This window comes from Bidens hawaiensis, unplaced genomic scaffold (genome assembly GCF_021521415.1).
Source record: "Bidens hawaiensis isolate Kalapana, Puna unplaced genomic scaffold, B.hawaiensis_p1.1 tig00035932_1, whole genome shotgun sequence".
NCBI classification, from domain to species: Eukaryota; Viridiplantae; Streptophyta; class Magnoliopsida; order Asterales; family Asteraceae; genus Bidens; species Bidens hawaiensis.
The window spans coordinates 6,700-26,613 of record NW_027496260.1 but is presented as its reverse complement, the minus strand read 5'-3'; the positions used below and the strand labels follow the sequence as shown (position 1 = coordinate 26,613).

The 19,914-nt window shown below is 33.7% G+C and overlaps 1 protein-coding gene across 1 annotated transcript; it reads left to right on the top strand.

The window, feature by feature from the left end:
- Window positions 1-1,747: 1,747 nt before the first annotated feature.
- Window positions 1,748-9,004, top strand: LOC143587962 (uncharacterized). The gene is made up of 11 exons (XM_077069105.1): window positions 1,748-4,255; window positions 4,357-4,464; window positions 4,546-4,646; window positions 5,016-5,106; window positions 5,193-5,303; window positions 5,407-5,472; window positions 5,578-5,637; window positions 6,305-6,862; window positions 7,724-7,843; window positions 8,490-8,609; window positions 8,701-9,004. The coding sequence occupies exons 1-11, from the start codon at window positions 1,778-1,780 to the stop codon at window positions 8,764-8,766; spliced, it is 3,879 nt and encodes a 1,292-aa protein (XP_076925220.1). The 5' UTR covers window positions 1,748-1,777; the 3' UTR covers window positions 8,767-9,004.
- The last annotated feature ends 10,910 nt before the right edge of the window (window positions 9,005-19,914 follow it).

Genomic DNA, 19,914 nt, shown 5'->3' with positions numbered 1-19,914 from the left:
AAAATAAATATTAAAAAAACGAAAAATGTAAAACAACCATTCTCTCAAGCCATCAGATTGTTTTATTTGTCAATGAAGGCTTCTCACGCATTTGACCAGGTAAAGGTCTCACCAAACTCAGATAGCTCTTAAACGGGTTATAACATCTCATTATAACAATTTTATAATGGGTATCACCAAACCCAGATATCTTTTAAACCGGATTATAATATATCATTTATTTGTGAAACAATTTCATCATCAAACCTCATGCATATTAATTATTAACTTTCTTACAATAAATAAAATTAAAATCCATATATATATATATATATATATTAAAAACGAATAATATAAAACACCCTCAATAATACAGGGTATAAAATATAGTTATTAATAATTTATTAACATAGCATAGCATATACGAAGAAATGTATACATTTTGTAGCAAACAACAAACATAGCCGCACCCAACCATTCATTGTAACCCTAATACACACAAACACACTCCTTACATCTGACGCACTCTCACGTTTAATCCATCCCGTCTTTCTTCTTCTTCTTCTTCGTCTATCGTATTATTATTCATATCAATCAGCTTCCAACTGATCTCCGTTAATTCACAGTTTCCGTAACCGTTACTCATCATCACACACACTCATCGCATCGCCAAGTAAGCTAGTTATCTGTATTCAACCACCGCTTGTTTGTTTACTGTATATGCTATTCGATTTTGCACCGATTAATTAGTACTTTTGTTGCTGATTGGATGGATTCAGTTTCTGATTTTGATTATTGAATTGATTGTGGATATGTGTGTTGTATAGCTTGATTTTGAGATTTTAGGGTTTATGGCTGGATTGGAGAATCGGCAAGTAAGCTAATGATTTGTATGCAACTGCTTGTTATGTTGCTGTATGTTTGATTTATTCTGCACGGATTAATTACTTGCTAATTGTATGTTTAGTGCTTTTAGGTTTCTAGTGTTGAATTGATTGTGGATGTGTGTGTTGTATAGCTTGATTTTGAGTTTTTATGTTGTTTTAGGGTTTAGGGTTGGATAATATGGAATGGAGTTTCTGCAAGTAATAATCTATATGCAGCCGCTTGTTCTTTTGCTGTATAATTTAAATCGATTTTCTCGGATAAATCAGTAGTTCTGTTGCTAATTGTATTGTGCATTTAGGTTTCGGTTTGGATTTGGATTCAGTTTTTGGTTTTGGTTGTTGAGATGCTCGTGTATACGCGTAAATTTTGAGTTTTTATGTTGTTATTGGGTTCTAGGGTTAGATTGGAGTATAGGAAAGTAAGCTAACGATCTATATGCAACCGCTTATTCTGTTTCTGTATAAATGATTTGATTTTTCACAGATTAATCAGTAATTTGGTGTTAAATTGGATGTTTAGTGCTTTTAGGTGTCGATTTCGATTCGGATTCTGTTTTGAATTGGTTATTGAGATGCTCGTGAGCATGTGTATTACATAGCCTAAATTTGAGTTTTTGTGTTTTTGAAGGGTTCTAGTGTTAGATTGGAGTATCGGCAAGTAAGCTAATGATCTATATGCAACCGTTTGTTACTTTGCTGTATATTTGATTCGATTTCGCAGGGAATAATCACTTACTAATTGTATATTTAATGCTTTTAGGTTTTGATTGCGATTCGGATTCAGTTTTTGATTTTTAATTTTGAGATGCCCGTGTGTATATGTGTTACGTAGGCTGATTTTGAGTTATTGTGTTGTTTTAGGGTTCTAGGTGAGATTGGAGTAATCTATTTGTCGAATCAGCATTGTACGGATGGGGAAAAAGAAGTCGGCGGCACGTGAGGAGGATAACGGTGGGGCTGTAGGTAAGTCTAGGAAGAAAGCTATGGTAATTGATGATGATGAGTATTCGATTGGAACTGAGTTATCTGAGGAGAAGTCAGTTCAGGGAGAGGAGCAAGTGGCGACTATTGGTGGTAATAAGAAAAAGGGAAAGAAAGGTAATCAGAAGAGCATGAAAGTGAATGATGATGCTGAAGATGTTGATGATGGTGATGATAGTTTAGAGATTCAGTTTGCTGGTAAGAAGAAATCTAAATCTAAGGGGAAAAAGGGTGGAAATTCGTTTGGTGCTTCGGCTTTTGCATTGCTTGGTGATGAAGATGGGGATGAAGATGCGGTTAAGGATGAAGAAGATGATGTTAGTGAGGAAGAAGAAGCTAGTGTTGTGTTTAGTGGGAAAAAGAAGTCGTCAAAGGCGAAAAAGGGTGGTAGCGTGTTTACTGGTTCAGCATTTGATGCAATTGGGGATGATGATGACAATGATGATGGGGACATAGTAGATGATAATGAAGATGATGAGCCGGTTATTTCCTTTACAGGGAAGAAGAAGCCATCTAAAGCAAATAAGAAGCCAAGTGGTAGTGTTTTTTCAATGCTTGATGATGAAGATAATCAGAATGAAAGTGAAGATGATGCGCCCATTACCTTCACAGGAAAGAAGTCTTCCAAGTCATCAAAGAAGAAAACCATTCCGTCTGATGATGAAGATGTTTCAGTCTCGGGATTAAGTGTTGATGATCATGATGAAGAGGATGCTTCTACAATAAAGTTTTCTGGTAAAAAGAAGCCATCTAAGAAGAAAAACAGTAACACGGTTAATGAACCTGAGCCTGAACAAGAACAGGAGCAACCTAGTACCAGCATAACTATCAAAGATACTAACGTTCCAGAACCTTCCAAGAATAAAAAGAAGAAAAAGAAAGGTGGGCGAACAGCTCAAGAAGAGGATGATCTGGACAAGATTCTTGCAGAGCTAGGTGAAGCTCCTGCTCCAGCTCCAGTTCCAGCCCCACCTTCTACCGCTGTAGAGCCTCCACAAGAGGAGAAGGTTCAACCACAGGCTGAACAACCAGTCACAATAGCAGATGAAGATGGTGAAAAAGATGGAAATGAGGAGGTTGTAGAGTCTGCAGCAGCCAAAAAGAAGAAAAAAAAGAAGGAAAAAGAAAAGGAAAAGAAGGCTGCTGCTGGAGGCAAGACAACTGCAGCCCCTGCAGCAGAAGAAAAACCAGTGGAGTCAAAGGGTAAAGTACCTGATAAGAAGGTTCCAAAGCACGTTAGAGAGATGCAAGAGCGACTCGCAAAACTTAAAGAAGCAGAAGAGAGAAAGAAACGGGAAGAAGAAGAGAGGTTAAGGAAAGAAGAGGAGGATCGGCTAAAGAAAGAAGAAGATGAAAGACAAGCAGAAGAAAGAAAACGGTTGAGAAAAGAAAGAGAGAAAGAAAAAATGTTGAAAAAGAAACAAGAAGGAAAGCTTTTAACAGCAAAACAGAAAGCAGAAGCCCATCGATTGGAGTTAATGAGAAATCAGTTTCTTGCTAAAACAGGTGGTTTGCCCCAATCAAATGCAGAGGCCACTACTAGTGCACCCACGAAACGACCCAAGTATGTAACCAAGAAATCAAAACCAAATCAGCAGGCAAACTGGAAATCCTCAACTTCTGCTCAGGATGACAATGTTTCTGAGTTGGGTTCTGTAGATGCTGACAAGGCCGATGACGTGGACATGGAAAATGTGGAGGAGAAACCAGAGATTCCTGCAGTTGAACAAGAAAGTGGAACCAAAGAAGATGAAGAGTCAGATGATGATGAATGGGATGCAAAGAGTTGGGACGATGCTGATCTAAAATTGCCAGGTTTCAGCGCGTTTGCTGACGAGGAGGAAGCTATAGAACCTGAACCCATACCAGAACCTGAGCCCGCACCTGTACCTGGAGTTAAGAAAGAGATTAAAACCAAAGAAGTGGCTCAAAACCAACATGCAGCAGTTGCTGCAAGCAAAGGTAAACAAAAAGCGGTTAATGGCAAAAAGGAAGATACGGAAGAAAAATCAGAAGGTGAAAAGACACTTCGGTCCCCAATTTGCTGCATTATGGGTCATGTTGATACAGGAAAAACAAAGCTGCTTGATTGCATTAGAAGAACTAATGTTCAAGAAGGTGAGGCAGGTGGAATCACACAACAAATTGGTGCTACTTATATTCCTGCTGAAAACATTCGTGAGAGAACAAAAGAGTTAAAAGCTGATGCAAAACTTAATGTCCCCGGTTTATTAGTTATCGATACACCTGGTCACGAGTCTTTCAAGAACTTAAGGTCTCGTGGTTCTGGATTATGTGATATCGCTATTTTGGTTGTTGACATTATGCACGGGTTAGAACCGCAAACCATTGAATCACTAAATCTGTTGAGAATGAGGAACACTGAGTTTATTGTGGCTCTGAATAAGGTATTAAGTTGGTACTTTTAACTATAAGTTAATTGTGTTTGAAGTTGTTAAGTCTATTTTCTGATTTACATTTTACATACATTCTGTTGTGGGATTTGTAGGTTGACAGATTATATGGGTGGAAAACTTGCAAAAACGCACCAATTGGGAAGGCAATGAAGCTGCAATCTAGGGATGTTCAACTTGAATTTGAGCATAGGTTCACTCAGGTCAACATCTTATTTTGTAGAAAACATTTTCAGTTTCTGTTTATTACTGGGTTTCTCATGATCTGTGCTTTATAATTTCAGATAGTAACAGAATTTAAGGAGCAAGGGGTGAATACTGAATTGTACAGCAAGAACAAAGAAAGGGGGGAAACTTATAGTATTGTACCAACAAGTGCTATCAGGTAATTTTTTTCCTCTGATCTAATGCACTAGGGGTGTGCATTGATAACCGATATGTTGTGGTTAAGTCGGTTTTTACAAGCTGATTTGGTTTGTTTATGTGTCAGTTAACCGTGAACTTGAATTGGTCGTTTTGCCTTGACTAAGTTAGCCCAAAACAATGTTGGGTGCACATTTATCTAAAAAACTTGATAAATTGCTATGAGACATTTGAGTTTTACCATTTGACATTTATAAAACTAAAAACTGTTACTAAATCTTTGGTTATGGATCAGTTAAAGGTAGCGGGTCAGGTCAGTTAACCGGGGTTTACTAAATTGTGGGTCGGTTTGGTTTTGCGGTTGACTAACTTGGTCTTTTTTTGTCAATAGCGGTGAAGGCATACCCGAAATGTTATTACTTCTTGTCCAGTGGGCTCAGAAAACAATGATTGATAAACTAACATACAGCGATGAAATTCAGGTATTACCATTATCTTCTTTTTTGCATCTTGTGTATCCTTTAACATGCTACTAGTTTTTGATTTTTTTTATTTGGAATCTCTTTAGTGTACGGTATTGGAGGTTAAAGTCATAGAAGGACTTGGAACAACCATTGATGTGGTATTGGTTAATGGCGTGCTTCATGAAGGAGATGAGATTGTTGTTTGTGGTTTTCAGGTAATTCCCGATACTTTATTTGTGCATTTCAGTTATTATTATCATTATTGTTATTATTTTGATTATTATTTTGCTCTCGTTTAACAAATAATATCTGTTACAGGGACCAATTCATACTACAATTCGCTCACTATTGACTCCTCATCCCATGAAAGAACTTCGTGTAAAGGTATGAAATAAATCAACAAATGAAAATCTGTATTACATTATTGGACTAGTGGGATAACGTGTAGTTTTTACAAGTTTTAATGTGTTGGTTTGTTGTTTTATTCAGGGAGCATATATTCATCACAAAGAAATTAAAGCTGCACAAGGGATTAAAATTACTGCACAGGTGATATTAATTTACAAAAAAAATTAGCCGGTTCGTTCATTCGTTAAGCATTCAACGGAGGAGCAAACGGTTCCTGAAAACATAATTGGATGGAACTTATTGTTTGTGTCTGTTTGTTTAGGAAATACTTTTGGTAGTTTGCGTTTGTTCGTTAATTTCTAAAACGAACATAAATAGTTATAAACAAACACAAGTGACCAAACAAACACATACAAACAAAAACGGACATATATAACTTTGTAAAACAAAAATCAACACCTTTAAGTTCAAGCGTTAATACTCACCCAAAATAAACTATTAGATATGTACTCGACATAATTATCTGAAAATGGCTGACATAATAAACTAAACATTAAAAATTAAAACAATATAAAAACCGTTAATTACCAAATATGAATTGACGAACATGAACTGGTGAACATTAACAAACATAAATGAACAATCATTAACGAACGTAAACGGACACATTACCAAATACCGAACGTTCACGAACTCAATTAAACGAACAAGACATCTATTCATGTTTGTACATGTAATTAATCGAGCGACCATAAACGGACTTTCTGCCAAACGGTTCACAAACGTTTGGTTTGCCTATACCTTCAAAAAGAGTAAATATTTACCTCTAAAAATGAGTGAATGCTTACTCTCTTTGTTTACTCTCCAGAATCTCGAGCTCGCAGTGGCTGGGACAGCCCTATATGTTGTGGGGCCGGATGATGATGTGGAGGAGATCAAAGAATCCGTAATGGACGACATGAGGAACGTGATGAGTAGAATTGACAAAAGTGGTGAAGGAGTGTATGTTCAGGCATCCACTCTTGGGTCACTGGAGGCACTACTCGAGTTTCTAAAAACGCCAGTTGTCAACATACCCGTCAGTGGTATAGGCATAGGTCCCGTACACAAAAAAGATGTTATGAAGGCCAGTGTGATGCTTGAAAAGAAGAAAGAGTTTGCAACAATATTAGCTTTTGATGTGAAAGTGACCCCCGAGGCCCGAGAGCTTGCAGATGATATTGGTGTCAAGATTATGGTAGCTGATATTATTTATCACTTGTTTGATCAATTCAAGAGGTATATTGATGATCTTAAGGAAGAAAAGAAAAGAGAAGCTGCTGATGAAGCTGTGTTTCCGTGCGTTCTTAAAATTATGCCGAATTGTGTGTTTAACAAGAAGGATCCAATTATTCTTGGTGTCGAAGTTATTGAGGGCATTCTTAAGGTATAAATTTTTTAACATTTCATTATTCACATTTTTACCATATAATACTGATTGAACGAGTAATTATTGTTTGGATTTTGCATTTTCATGTTAAGTTTAATCATTATGAACAATTACTGTCGTAAATTTGTGTGTGAATCATTGTTATATGTTCAAGCGTGGATCCTTGAATAGGCCTGCAAACGAAGCAAACATTCACTGAACTGTTCGTGAACCATTTAACAAACAGTTCATCTGTGTTCGTTTATTTAATGAATGGACACGGACAACGATTTTGTTTATTTAATGATCGAACATGAACATATGTCTTGTTTGTTCATTTATGTTTGTTAATGTTTGTTCATCTAAATTCTTTTATATGTTTATTTAAGTTCCCTAGTTCCATTACAATTTAGTCTCTTTAGTAACCTTTTAGGCCCAGCAGATTGATGTTCACATTTATGTTTAATTTGTTTTCACTCAGTTATGTTGGTTTATGTTTCTTCATCTGTATTCAGTTATGTTAGTTTGCAATCGTGAAGTGTTCGTTTATACTGTTACTGAATGGACATTAGCGAAGACAAGCTTATTCATTTTCTTAAAGAAGTAACACAAACAAGAAAACCATGTCTGTTTAATTGTTAGTTTGACTGTTTGTTCTGTTAAAGTTAAACGAATAAACATGAACATGGCCTGTTTGTGTTTGTTCGGTTCGTTTACAGGCCTATCCGTGCATTATCTATGACAAATTTATTTTGTAGTCGTATGTTTCTAAGTATAACTTTTGTTTGTTATTTCTGTCTACTTTTTTAATATAAAAATAAGTTGCTTTTTCTGTCACATTAGATAATTTTACCAATAATATATTTTTACTTTGTGCAGATTGGAACTCCAATTTGCATTCCTCAGAGGGATTATATAGATATCGGGCGGATTTCTTCCATTGAGAATAACCACAAGCCTGTTGACTTTGCCAAGAAAGGTCAAAGGGTGGCTATTAAGGTATGAAGCTTCACATAAAATCATGCAACCTAAACATGAACCCTTTAACCTATTTATTTAAGCATTGATGAGCCGGTTTGTAGTAACCAAGTTGTAAACATGTGAGTTGAGTTGGTGAGTTGTAAACAAATGGGCTGAATGGGTAATAAGCGATCGGCATGCTTAACTAAACGGGTCAAACAGGTCAATCTGAACTTTACGGGTTAAGCCGGTTAAATGGGTCATCAGTAGGTTTGTGGTGTGTAGTTTTAGCCTCCGTTTCTTATAAATGATAATGCTATATATGCTTACATAAACTTTATCTTCACCAAAATAATCTTACGTTTTCTGAACATGTTTATATAAACTAAATTTTTTTCCAATTTTTTTTTATTTTATTTTTATCATTATCGTTTTACAAAATTAGGTGCAATTTGCGGTGGGATATATTTACAGGTGGGAATTTGATGTTTTGTTTGTTTTATTTGACGGGTTCAATGGGTAAAGTCAAAATTTAGTTAAAAAGTAAACGAGTGGGTTAAATCGGTTGAAGGTTTTTATGTGTATTTAAAATGCAACCACCTAAATCGCTACTTCAAAGTTTAGATTAGTTTTTTAAAAGTACAGTTTTTAATTTCGTTTATCATACACTATTTTACATTGGTAGATAACGGGAACCAATGCTGAGGAGCAGCAAAAAATGTTTGGGAGACATTTCGAGATGGAAGACGAGCTAGTCAGCCACATTTCTCGAAACTCAATCGATGTACTAAAGGCCAATTATCGGGTAATTAAAAATTTCAATCTAAATCAATTATTATTTCGCATATGTTTGTTTGATTATAGCTTATAGTTCATTATTCTCCGCATGTATATAGGATGAGTTGACCAATGAAGAATGGAAGTTGGTTGTCAAACTGAAACATCTGTTCAAGATACAGTGAGTGCACTGGTCTATGCTTTTTCATACCTTACCTTCTCTGGCGGCGGCCGTAGTGGCGGTATACAAAGAGTTCAATTTAAAACACTAAAACGTGACGGGCACGTCAATATTGTCAATTTTCAGAATCAGGTTTGCAAGATTTGGTCTCTCGATTGCTCGAGTTGATTTGATCCATAAGAATTGTCTGACTTGATCTGAATGATTTCTCCTTTTTTGCTTTGGAACTGTTTTTGAACTTCTATATGTTTTGTGAAATTTTTGCTTTGTGCTGCATAGTGCATAGCATCAAAAGAAAAGTTCATGTTTATTGACATTTAGGCCTGGCAAGATGGCGGGTCTAGTTGGGCGGGGGTAACTAGTTAGAACGGGCTCGGGTTTGGGTTGGGTTCTATGCCGCTTACTATTTAGGAGTAGAAGCGTCCGTAAGCATATAGATTACTAATTCGTATCAGATTTTTCTAAATGAGCAGCGCTTTACACATGTTAATCAAAACTTCTAAAGGTTGTTAACCAGCAATCAAAATCTCAAAATCTAATTCCAATCTAAAAGACGTAATTACATATAACCATTAAGACGGTTATAAGAAGCCATTGCAGTATCTGAATCTGTTCTAATTTGCATGATGAGAGCTTTCTTTTAGAACGCTCAGGCATGACCAGATGTGAGGCAATACTTGTGACAGTACATGTAGAAAAGGCTGTAGGTGGAGGCGTGCTATTATACATGGTAGATCGTGCATCAGGTGTGTAAGAGTAGCAGCAGCATCCATTTTGACCAAATCTTGACATTGTTCATGGAACAAAAGATGCATAGTGAAATTTTGTTTTCCTTCTGCAACTAAATCTTTGTAAATACAAATGAAGGGGGGGGGGGGGGGGGAGGGGGAGGGGCTTCCTTAAAGGAAAAATACTTGAAATCTTGAAAATGCAAGAAGCACAGTTAAAAGAGTATGTACTAAAAGCTTATGTGTGGATCAAAACAACCTTTATACGTAGTATCCTTGTTTTGAAATGTACCGCTGTATCCTAATTCCTAAACTCATGAGCGTTTGATGAAATAATATTTCAGTGCGATCTCTCCCTCACTCACTCACTCTCTCTCTCTAAACGGAAAACGATCAAACATGAACTAAACGAACGTGTTTTCTTGTTCGTATTTGTATGTTAAGAAAGTAAACGTTGATGTTTGTTCGTTAATAGTATAAATGAACAATCATAGCTAAACATAAATGGGCGAATATAAACAAACATAACAGAACAAAGTACAAACACTAATTAAAAGGAAACGTGAACATCAATCAGTTGGTCTTAGAAATTGATAAAATTGGACTATATTGTGATAGGTAATATTTTGTTTTTGTAAAACTAGACTTAGTTGCAATGAACCTAAAAAAATTAAATGAATATATCTAATGAACGTAAAGAAACAAAAATAAGCGAATTTGAATGAGAGAATGCAAATGTTCACAAACACAAACGAACAAATAAGACGTGTTCATGTTCGTTCATTTAGCTAAATGAATAGAAAAATTGTTTATGTTTGTCCATTTATTAAATAAAAAAAACATAATGAACGTCACATCGAATGCTTCATGAAGCCTACTTACTCAAGATTTTATCAATAACCCTAGTCGTTTGAAGTATGATTTATTATTATTATTATTATTATTATTATTATTATTATTATTATTATTATTATTATTATTATTATTATCATGTTTTGTAAATTTAAATAATATGAAATTTGTTAACAATAACACGTATCATTATCTATTTTTGGAGCGATACTCACCCTGGTACCAATAGTTTGTTCGTTTAGATTGACTGGATTAACCATACTGATCTAAGTCGATTGGATTTCAAAGATAAAATATGTACTTCCAAAAACCTCATCGCATTATTTGCACTTTCTGGAACCTTTGTTGGTGCCTCTTCTACACATGCTTTTAGGTGCTCACTCTTTCCTTTTTTTCCTTATCATTTTCTTTTATAAAGCATATCTTTGTTGCATCATATAGGAGATGATAACTTTAAGTATTACAAGTTATCGTTTATTTTTGGCCTTTTTGCAACCATAATCTTACACTTTCGGTTTTCTATTTCACAGTAATAATCGTTTTCTATTACACTTTCTTTTGCAACCATAATATTACACTTTCTTACCGATAAAGTCACGAGACTTCGTCAATACGTGGCACACTGCTAACCAGTGTAGCTGTTAAATTATAGCTTGCGCTAGACAAATGTCCTATTGAGAAGTTGTGGTAGTAATTAGGAGTGTTCTTCGGGTTAGTTTTTTGTGTCACGTTCTTCGGGTTTCAAAGTTTTAAATCCAGACCCGAAACCAAACCCAAATCTCTCACGATTTCTTTGGGCTCGGTTTTTTTTGGGTTGGGTTAATCGGGTTTCGAGTATCCTAGGAAAAAAAATTGCATTGCTAAATTTAAATGTAACATATTCTTCTTTACCCGTAACGTAAATAAATCAATAGCAAAACAAAAATAAACCAATAAAACATTCTTAAAGAGTAAAATTTAACAAATTTCTACCATAATAATAAACAAGACCGGCATAATCGTCTTCACTATACCACAAATAGGGTGTTGGATTATAGTTGTTTTTAGTCATAAATTGAAATATTAAACAATAAACAATCAATTCATAATAAATAGAATGAGAATAGTCGATTTGGATTAAATTCTGATAACGACAGCGGCTAAATCTTAGTCTATAATACCTAAAAATATATATGGTTTTAAAACTAAAAGTTTATTCGAGTTTTTCGGGCTGACCCGAAACCTAGAATTCGGACCCAAGAACCAACCCGAATTACTTCGGTTCGGGTTTGGGTTAGCCTTTTCTCAAATTCGGGTTTCTCGGGCCGGGTTAGTTCGGGTTTGGGTACAGGTTTTCTCAGATTGGGTTCGGGTTTGGGTAAAAGTGATAGCCCTGATAGTATGGGTGGCAAAACAAACCCAAATGGGTTGTTTTGGGTCAATTTGGATAATTTTTAAAATTAAGATGAGTCAGGATGGATCAAAAGAATTTTGCAAGAAGGTCAGGATGGGTTGGATAGATGCTAGTGACTTTTGATTATAGGTTAGAATGGATTTGTTTATGGGTTAGAATGAACTAAAACAAGCTTTATTCAATTTTATTTCAAACAAAGCCCACGCAACCAAATAGAAACCGAGAAATCAAAACTAAAACCATTAAAACTGAACATATACAGAAACTGACCGAAATGAAAAAAAGCAAAACCGAAGCGAAAAAAGAAACCGAAAAAAACCGAACCTGAGCCGAGACGAAACCGAGTTTTTTTTATTTTTATTTTATTTTTATGAACGAGGACGACGGGGGGGGGGGGGGGAGACATTTAGTTATTTTAGTTTTGCGTTTTTAATTTATATTTTGAGTTATTAATTTTTCATTAAATTTTTTGAATATTTTTTTGAGAGGTTTTTAAAACCCATTGCATTTCAACATTTACTTGGGTCAAGATGGAATAACTTTACCCATCTTGACCCATACTCTTCCTAACCCTCTATTTTAAAAATCCATCATGACCCATACACATCCTAACCCAAACCCATTCTAACCCATCACCCAAATCCAATCCAACCCACTCATATTGCCACCTCTACATGATAGTAATACAATAGAATAAAAATTTGAATTAAGATCTCTCGAAATCAGATGCTTATTACTGCATCACCCCTCGAATATACATGATTATCCAAACGCAAAAAGACCCTACATGGAATGGAATGTACGTCTTGAATACGAAACTCCAGTCAATAGGTCAATCAAAACCATTCTGATCGGTTATTTGTTAAGTTAAAGTTTTAAAAAAGATGCACCTTTTAAGAAAAGTTGAAATAAAAAGGAAATTAAAGAAAAAGTAGGTGATGTAGTCACATAAGGTGATGACCCCTCACGAAAATGAATGAAGATGGTCATTGTGTTTTGTTTAAACAAAGTGTTGATGATGTAATATTAAATTATTAAAGCGAGATATTCACTTTTAATATATAGAAAAATAGTTAAGAGTATATAATTTGTTTTACTCTATTTTCAATAATTAAGTTTCTTTTACGTGGGTTAAACACTAATAAGCTATAATAGCTACAATTCATAGTCAGAATAGTTGAAGGCACTAGCTAAATGCATCTTTTATTAATGTAACTTGATTTGAATATTTGACATGTATACGGATGTACAGAGTGCCGTATGGGTGTATAGATGGTAGTAACATAAGTATACAAAATTACAAACATGTAAAGGGAGGTTCGTGGGCGCATAGAGAGGAATGAGATGCTTGAAAGCTCGTGAAAACTATTTTTATTTCTTTTTTGTTACAATTCATTGTCAAAATAATTAAAGGCACTAATTAAATGTATCTCTTATTAATGTAACTTGATTTGGTATGTATACGGATGTACAGAGTCATATGGGCGTATAGATGGTAGTAACACATGTATACAGAGTTACGAACACGTAAAGGGTGGTTTACGGGCGCATAGAAAGGAATAAGATACTTGAAAACTCGTGAAAACCAATTTTATTTCTTTTTGGTTTGACAAAGATTAATAGCATGAAAAGAATAAATAAGAAAAAAAATTTTACAAACTAATATTTAAAATTCGTTTTCACAAGTTTCAAGTTAAATGTGATTTTCGTTGAAACTCTCCCATATGTATGTATGTATGTATGTATATATGACAATGTATAGAATAAAAACTCAATTGAGTTGAGAAAAAACTCGTAAAACCCTATGTAATATAGTTTGTTTTTTACACATATAATATATGTTGTTACATTTAATACGAAAATCGAAACACACACACATATATATATATTCATATTTTTTTTAAAGTATTAATACTAACTTTTTAAATCCAATATCATTTGTATTTACTTCTACATTTACTACATTATTATTTGCTAATGATTAATCCTACTTTATGGCTATTTTTGTTTTCGTATATATCTTGTGAAATATATATTTTATGAATCACCCCATACAAAAATACAATGCCTACACTATACTCCTATCTTTTACATTCCCCGCACAATATAATCATTGTGCACAATAAACAAACCTATTGTTATAGGTTAAAAATAGTTGATATTTTATTTATGTGTACTATTATGTTTTATAGTAACATATATAAGTGGTGCTGGTTAATCTATTTATGTTGTGTATGAAACTTATGGGTTGTATATGGTATGTTTATGTTGTGTAAGGAACTTGATTATTGTGTATGGCATGTCTATGTATTGTGTAGGAAACATTGTATGATTTGTTTATTGCGTATGATATGTTTATATTGTGTAGGGAACTTGATTATTGCGTATGGTATGTTTATGTTGTGTAGGAAACTTATTTATTGTGTATGATATGTTTATGTTGGGTAGGGAACTTGATTATTGTGTATGGATGTAGACACCTCTGTACCTTGTGTGAATTTCATGTTGTGTATGATATGTATCATATTTCTTATGTGTGTATGCATTTTTTGTTATGTTTACGGGCATTGTGTTTTACTTTGTGTGGAATTTCATGCTTATGCTAGGCTGTAAATTTGTAATATCATGTTTGTTATGTAGGATTTGATTTTTATTATATATGTAGTTATCGTGTATGTTGTGTGGAATTTGATTTTTATGTAAACTGTTAATTTTTATGTTTATCTTTGTTGTTTGGTTTTTCCTTTAAATAGAATGAAAGTCACGCTTTGCTTAAAAATTTTATAGACAAAAAAGATTTGGCTTTGGTGAAAGAAAATATTAAGCGCATAATAAATAACAATGAGACTCAAATGGTATTACAAAAATTTGATATGTGTTGTGATTATACCTATAAGGTATGGGTCACAATATTATTTAAAAAATATTAAGATAAAATAAGTATAACGATACTCTCGTTATACAAGAGAAATAGCGTAGTATAATACCGTGTACAAAACCAAAAAGGATCATTATATTAATATAAAGATTCATGTCGATGTCTTTGATGTCTTTAGTGAGAAATTTTAACGGAAACTTCTTGACTCGAGTCTTCCACCCATTGAGTATCTTCACATTCATCATAGTTTTCTTTGGTGTGCTAACTCTATTGACTGCAACAAAACATGAACAAAACAATGCATATATATTGAGCGTGGTTGAGGCACGTATTCAATACGCTTCCCTTAAAACAGATTTCGGGTCTCTACTAAAGAGTCCGTCTGTCTCCCAGGGTACAACAACCGGAACATTGTGTGTATTGCCAGAGATGTCCACATGCCCGAGGTTTTACATCGGGTAAATTGTAGTGTTAGAACTAGAGGAAAAATAGAATGGAAAGGTAGAGGAATCCAGTAGAGAAACCCATGTCTATGGGTTCTCAACATATGAGTCTTCAAAACTTTCTTCTTCACCAATAACTCTTCATGCATGCATGTATTTTTCTTTGAATTTCCTAGCTAGTATTTTTTTTTTCATCTCTATCAAATGAGGCACATAGCCTCCTATATATACAAGAGTTAAGGGTGACTGAAGAGCTTCACTTAATTAGAGACTTAATTCTCTAATAAAATCCATTAAGTGCTGACGAGTGAACCGTATGGGAGCAACTAAGTGATTCAAAAGATATAAAAAGATATAAATATGCTTACGGGATTAAGTTAATTCCGTGGAATTAGTTGACTACGGTTGCTCGTGTGTTTGCAGGTTTGAGGAGCTAGAGAGCGACGTTACGAGAACACGGGCGAAAACGGTGAATAAAACGGAGCTGGAACGAGAGAGATACGAAGAAAACAAGAAGTGGGAGTGAGCTACACCGTGGCCCACGGTCTAGACTGTGGACCACGGTCCACCTGAAGCAAATGTTCCAGAGCCCACCGTACCGTGGAGAAGAAGTGACACCGTGGGGAGGACCGTGGCCCACGGTCCACACCGTGGCCCACAGTCGGGCTTGGATGACTATCTGACTTTAGTCAATCGTGGACCACGGTTCACACCGTGGCCCACAGTCCGGGGCGGAGATCCATTTGCATGTCTTTTTATAGGCCGATTGGGAGTGCCTTTTCGACTACTCTTTCATTTTGGACGGCCTAGAGGCGATTTTGGAAGACAAAAACAATATTTTGGGTGTTTGTATCATTTGGTTTATGTTTGGAATTGCTAGTAACAAGATACTTGATTCAAGAATGACCTCTCGAGCCATGAGTGGCTAGTTCCTTCGGTATTTCTCTCGGGATGTAAGGTTATTTGCAAAACACTTTTGTTTATTGTTCTTGAACTTGGATTGATTATCTAAATGTCAATGTTAGTATAATCATGTGTTTGTGTGATTGTTTGTAGCTTGTCCATATTGTTTATATCTAGTTTTGAGCCATATGTTCTTGGTGTCGTTGACAATCGAGATTTAGTGGAAAGGACTAGGAATAATAGTATTGATTGATTGTTAAGTAATAACCTCGCATTCTAGGAATCCGAGTACTTAGTTCTTGATTAATCACAAACAATTGCATGTACATAAAACCGAGATATTACGGTTTATCCATTGAATGTTAACATGAGTGTTGAGCAATAACCCGAACCCCGAGAGGAATGCTTGTTTAATTAATCGTTTACAACTTTCGTTTAGTTTAATTTAGTTTATAAAATCAAATCAAAACCAACTTGGAAATTACTTTTTCGTCATTTACATTTATTCTAGTTAATCGTTGAGCTACTTATTGACACACTTTCCACAAACTCCTCGTGTTCGATACACATTTACCGCTATCTATTTAGTAGTATTTGGTTTATATTTGAGTGAGCCTTCGACCTCACGTCAAATGCTATAAAGAAAACTCTACTCAAGAGTTTCAATATATGAAGAGTTATAGTATTTATAACCTAATAAATTAATTTCCATTCATTGCTTATAATTTTTCCAACAATGCCTTCATAGAATCAGGTTGTATTTCATTTATAATAGGACAACCCGAAAATATAGAAAATTTGCTTTAAAAGAATAGATTAGCCGGCAAAAAAAAACATGGATGTATAGGCTTTATTTGTTTATTAATATATAATTATAATAACAAAATTGAATTTGGCTTCTTAATTTCAATTTATTTAAATATATTGATAGGATGAACAAAATTAAGCTCTGGAAATTGAGAAAAAAGATTTAGGTAGATGAACTAAAACAAGCAATTAACTATAAAAAACAAAATTAAAGTAACAAATAATGATTTGTAACTCCTAGCATAATTATTAGTTATCATTTAAAAAAATTGAATAGTTTACTAATGTACCCTCGTATTTAAATAAACTACAAATTAAAAGAAAATCGGTGATTGGTTAAAATCTTTTCTCACACTTATTGTATTAAGAACTACTTCTGAAATGAACCTAATCATATATATAGGGTTTGAATCAAATACAAATGAAATTAACATACTAATTGTGAGAATCAGGTAGGCTAATTATATATACAAGTAGAGTAATTATGTAATACATAATTACTCGACTTGATTCTCATAATTAGAACGTTAATTTCATTTATACGTTAACTTTCCTCTATATGTGTGTATGTATGCGTGTGTGTGAGTACTAATATTACTTCAAGAAGTGTGAGAAACTGACTAAACCATTGATCATGTCTAATAAATGGTAGAAATAAAGAATGAGATATTTATAAATATAATTACTAATTACTATCACATTAAAATAAACTCTTCTTAAGTAAAAAACGTAGAAATGTCAATGGGCAGCACAATTAAATCGAAATTAATTCTCATCATCAGTTTCCACTTTTCAAACCTGAATTAAAATTGATGCACAGTTAAATCAAAATCGAGAGAATAAAATTAATACAGAGTTAAATAAAAAATGCCATGACATTAAATTAATGCACAATTAAATCTCTTTTTAATGGCCAACAAATATAGAATGTCTAGGTACTTGGTACTGGGTGAGCCAATGGTAAAAGGCCACCGCCAGTTGGCCTAACCCAGCCGTCCGTAATCCTTAGACGTCTCTAAGTTATCTCCAGTTTCGGGGAAAACTCACCCACCTGAAGGCTCACTAGTGGTAAAACTCGGATGTCCTCAGAATCGAACTGGAGATCATAAAGATCCCGATATTTGTAACATCCTACTTTTGTTAATAATAAATAAAGGAATTTTGTTGATTTAATGGTGTGTTATTGTTTAATTATGTTGGATAATAAGTTGGGTATGGACTTGAAAATGGGTTAGGAAATGGTTATGTCCATAGGTTTGGAGTATATAATCTTCATAAATCTCTTCAAAGACCAAACACCCTCATTTCCATCACCTTATCTCCATACACACTCAAGAATACACACAAACGCTCTCCTTCAAACCCGGATCCAAATCCGAGCCAGAGGAAGGACAGATTTCATGTTCAAACATCATCAAACAACAAGAAACATGTCTAGATCCCATAAACTAGGGTTACCAAGCAACGAAACATTGTTTCAATTTGGGTGTTTGAATTTCCAATTAACAAAAATCAAGTCATTTGAATCACCATTTCGAAATAAGTTTTACATTAGTCTAATCGTATCGTTCTTTCGACCAAAAGCTTTAAAACATCGGTTTGAAACTCGGGAAAAAACATAACGACGCTAATTGTTTTTTAAAAGAGTCCATTGAGACAAAAATAGTCGAAACTTGGGACCGCTGATAGTGATTTTTAAAGTTGAGATTATTATCGACCAATATACAAAAGTTGGGATTATTTATTTCCAATTTACCTTAAATCTAAATTCGCAAAATTAATGTGTGTAGGCTATTTTCAGTATTTTGTGTAGAATTAATGTTTTGTTAGGAATTATGAAAATCATGTTATTTTCCATCAACTCTGTATGTTTGGAACCTACACATATGTTTTGTTGAGTGTAGCAATTAACAATTGTGTAGTTTTTTTCACTCATGAATTATATAACCTAGAAATGAATTCTGTTTTGGACAGTATATATGTTCACATAAACATTCAATCTTGCACACTGTATATTCATACCAACATTCAATCCTGCACAATATATTTGTGTACATTGAATGTTTTGTGAATGCATAACGTATAAGTATATTGTGTAAATATATAGTGTATAAATATGCTGTTTTGTATGTGCATGATGTATATATATTGTGTAGAGTTGAATGATGTGTAAATATATAGTGTGTAAATTATGTTGTGTAGGATGTAAATACATGATTTAATAATTTTCTGACATTTAAACTGATATAGAATTTTCTCTGATAAAAAAATAAATATTTTCTTATTTTAAATCACTTCAATAATTGGAGTTTAAATTTAAAAAGATAATTAAAAACGTAATCATACAGCCTTCAAATTGACACCAATAGTAACCATAAATAAAGAAAACAATTGTTACTAAATTACCCTTATTATTAAAATAAATCACAAAGGAAAAGAAAATTTTGTGATTGGTCTAATTAATTTCTCGCATTTCTAACACTAAAATCAATTTTTGCACGAATTTAATCTCTGACACACACGTTCAACTTATTAGAATGACATCAAACTTTTTTTTTAATGCGATTCACTATTTCAATGAATTTTAGCACTCAACATCTTACTTTATAAGTATTTTATTGAATATTGTAATAAGTTTTGATGTACATACCTGGTGTATCTAATCCAATCCAATCCAACATTTAATCAAATGTTGCGTATTTGAATGTCAAACACAAGAATGAACACCGATAAGGCTGGAAAAAATAACTCTATGCACCGATAAGACAATTTTCATACTATGAACTAATAAGGCTAGAAAACATTTTCATACTATGCACATAGATTAAAAAACACTTTATACTTAATAACAAATTGTAGAAATATAAATGCTCATCGAATTTGTCCCATGACTTTATTTAGGTTGTCCAAATAAGAAAAAAAATTGAATTTGATAAGAAGATGAGTGGATGCATTTTTGTTATAATTAAAAAAAAATGATTTTCTTACGGAAAGCAATTAACAAAAAGAAAGATAAACAAACACTCATAATATAATAGAACATATGCTTACCGATTATATTCATTAATTCCTGTATATATATACATGCATACATACATATTGGATGTTGACCCCCAAAGATTGAAAAAAAAGATATTGAAACCATGAT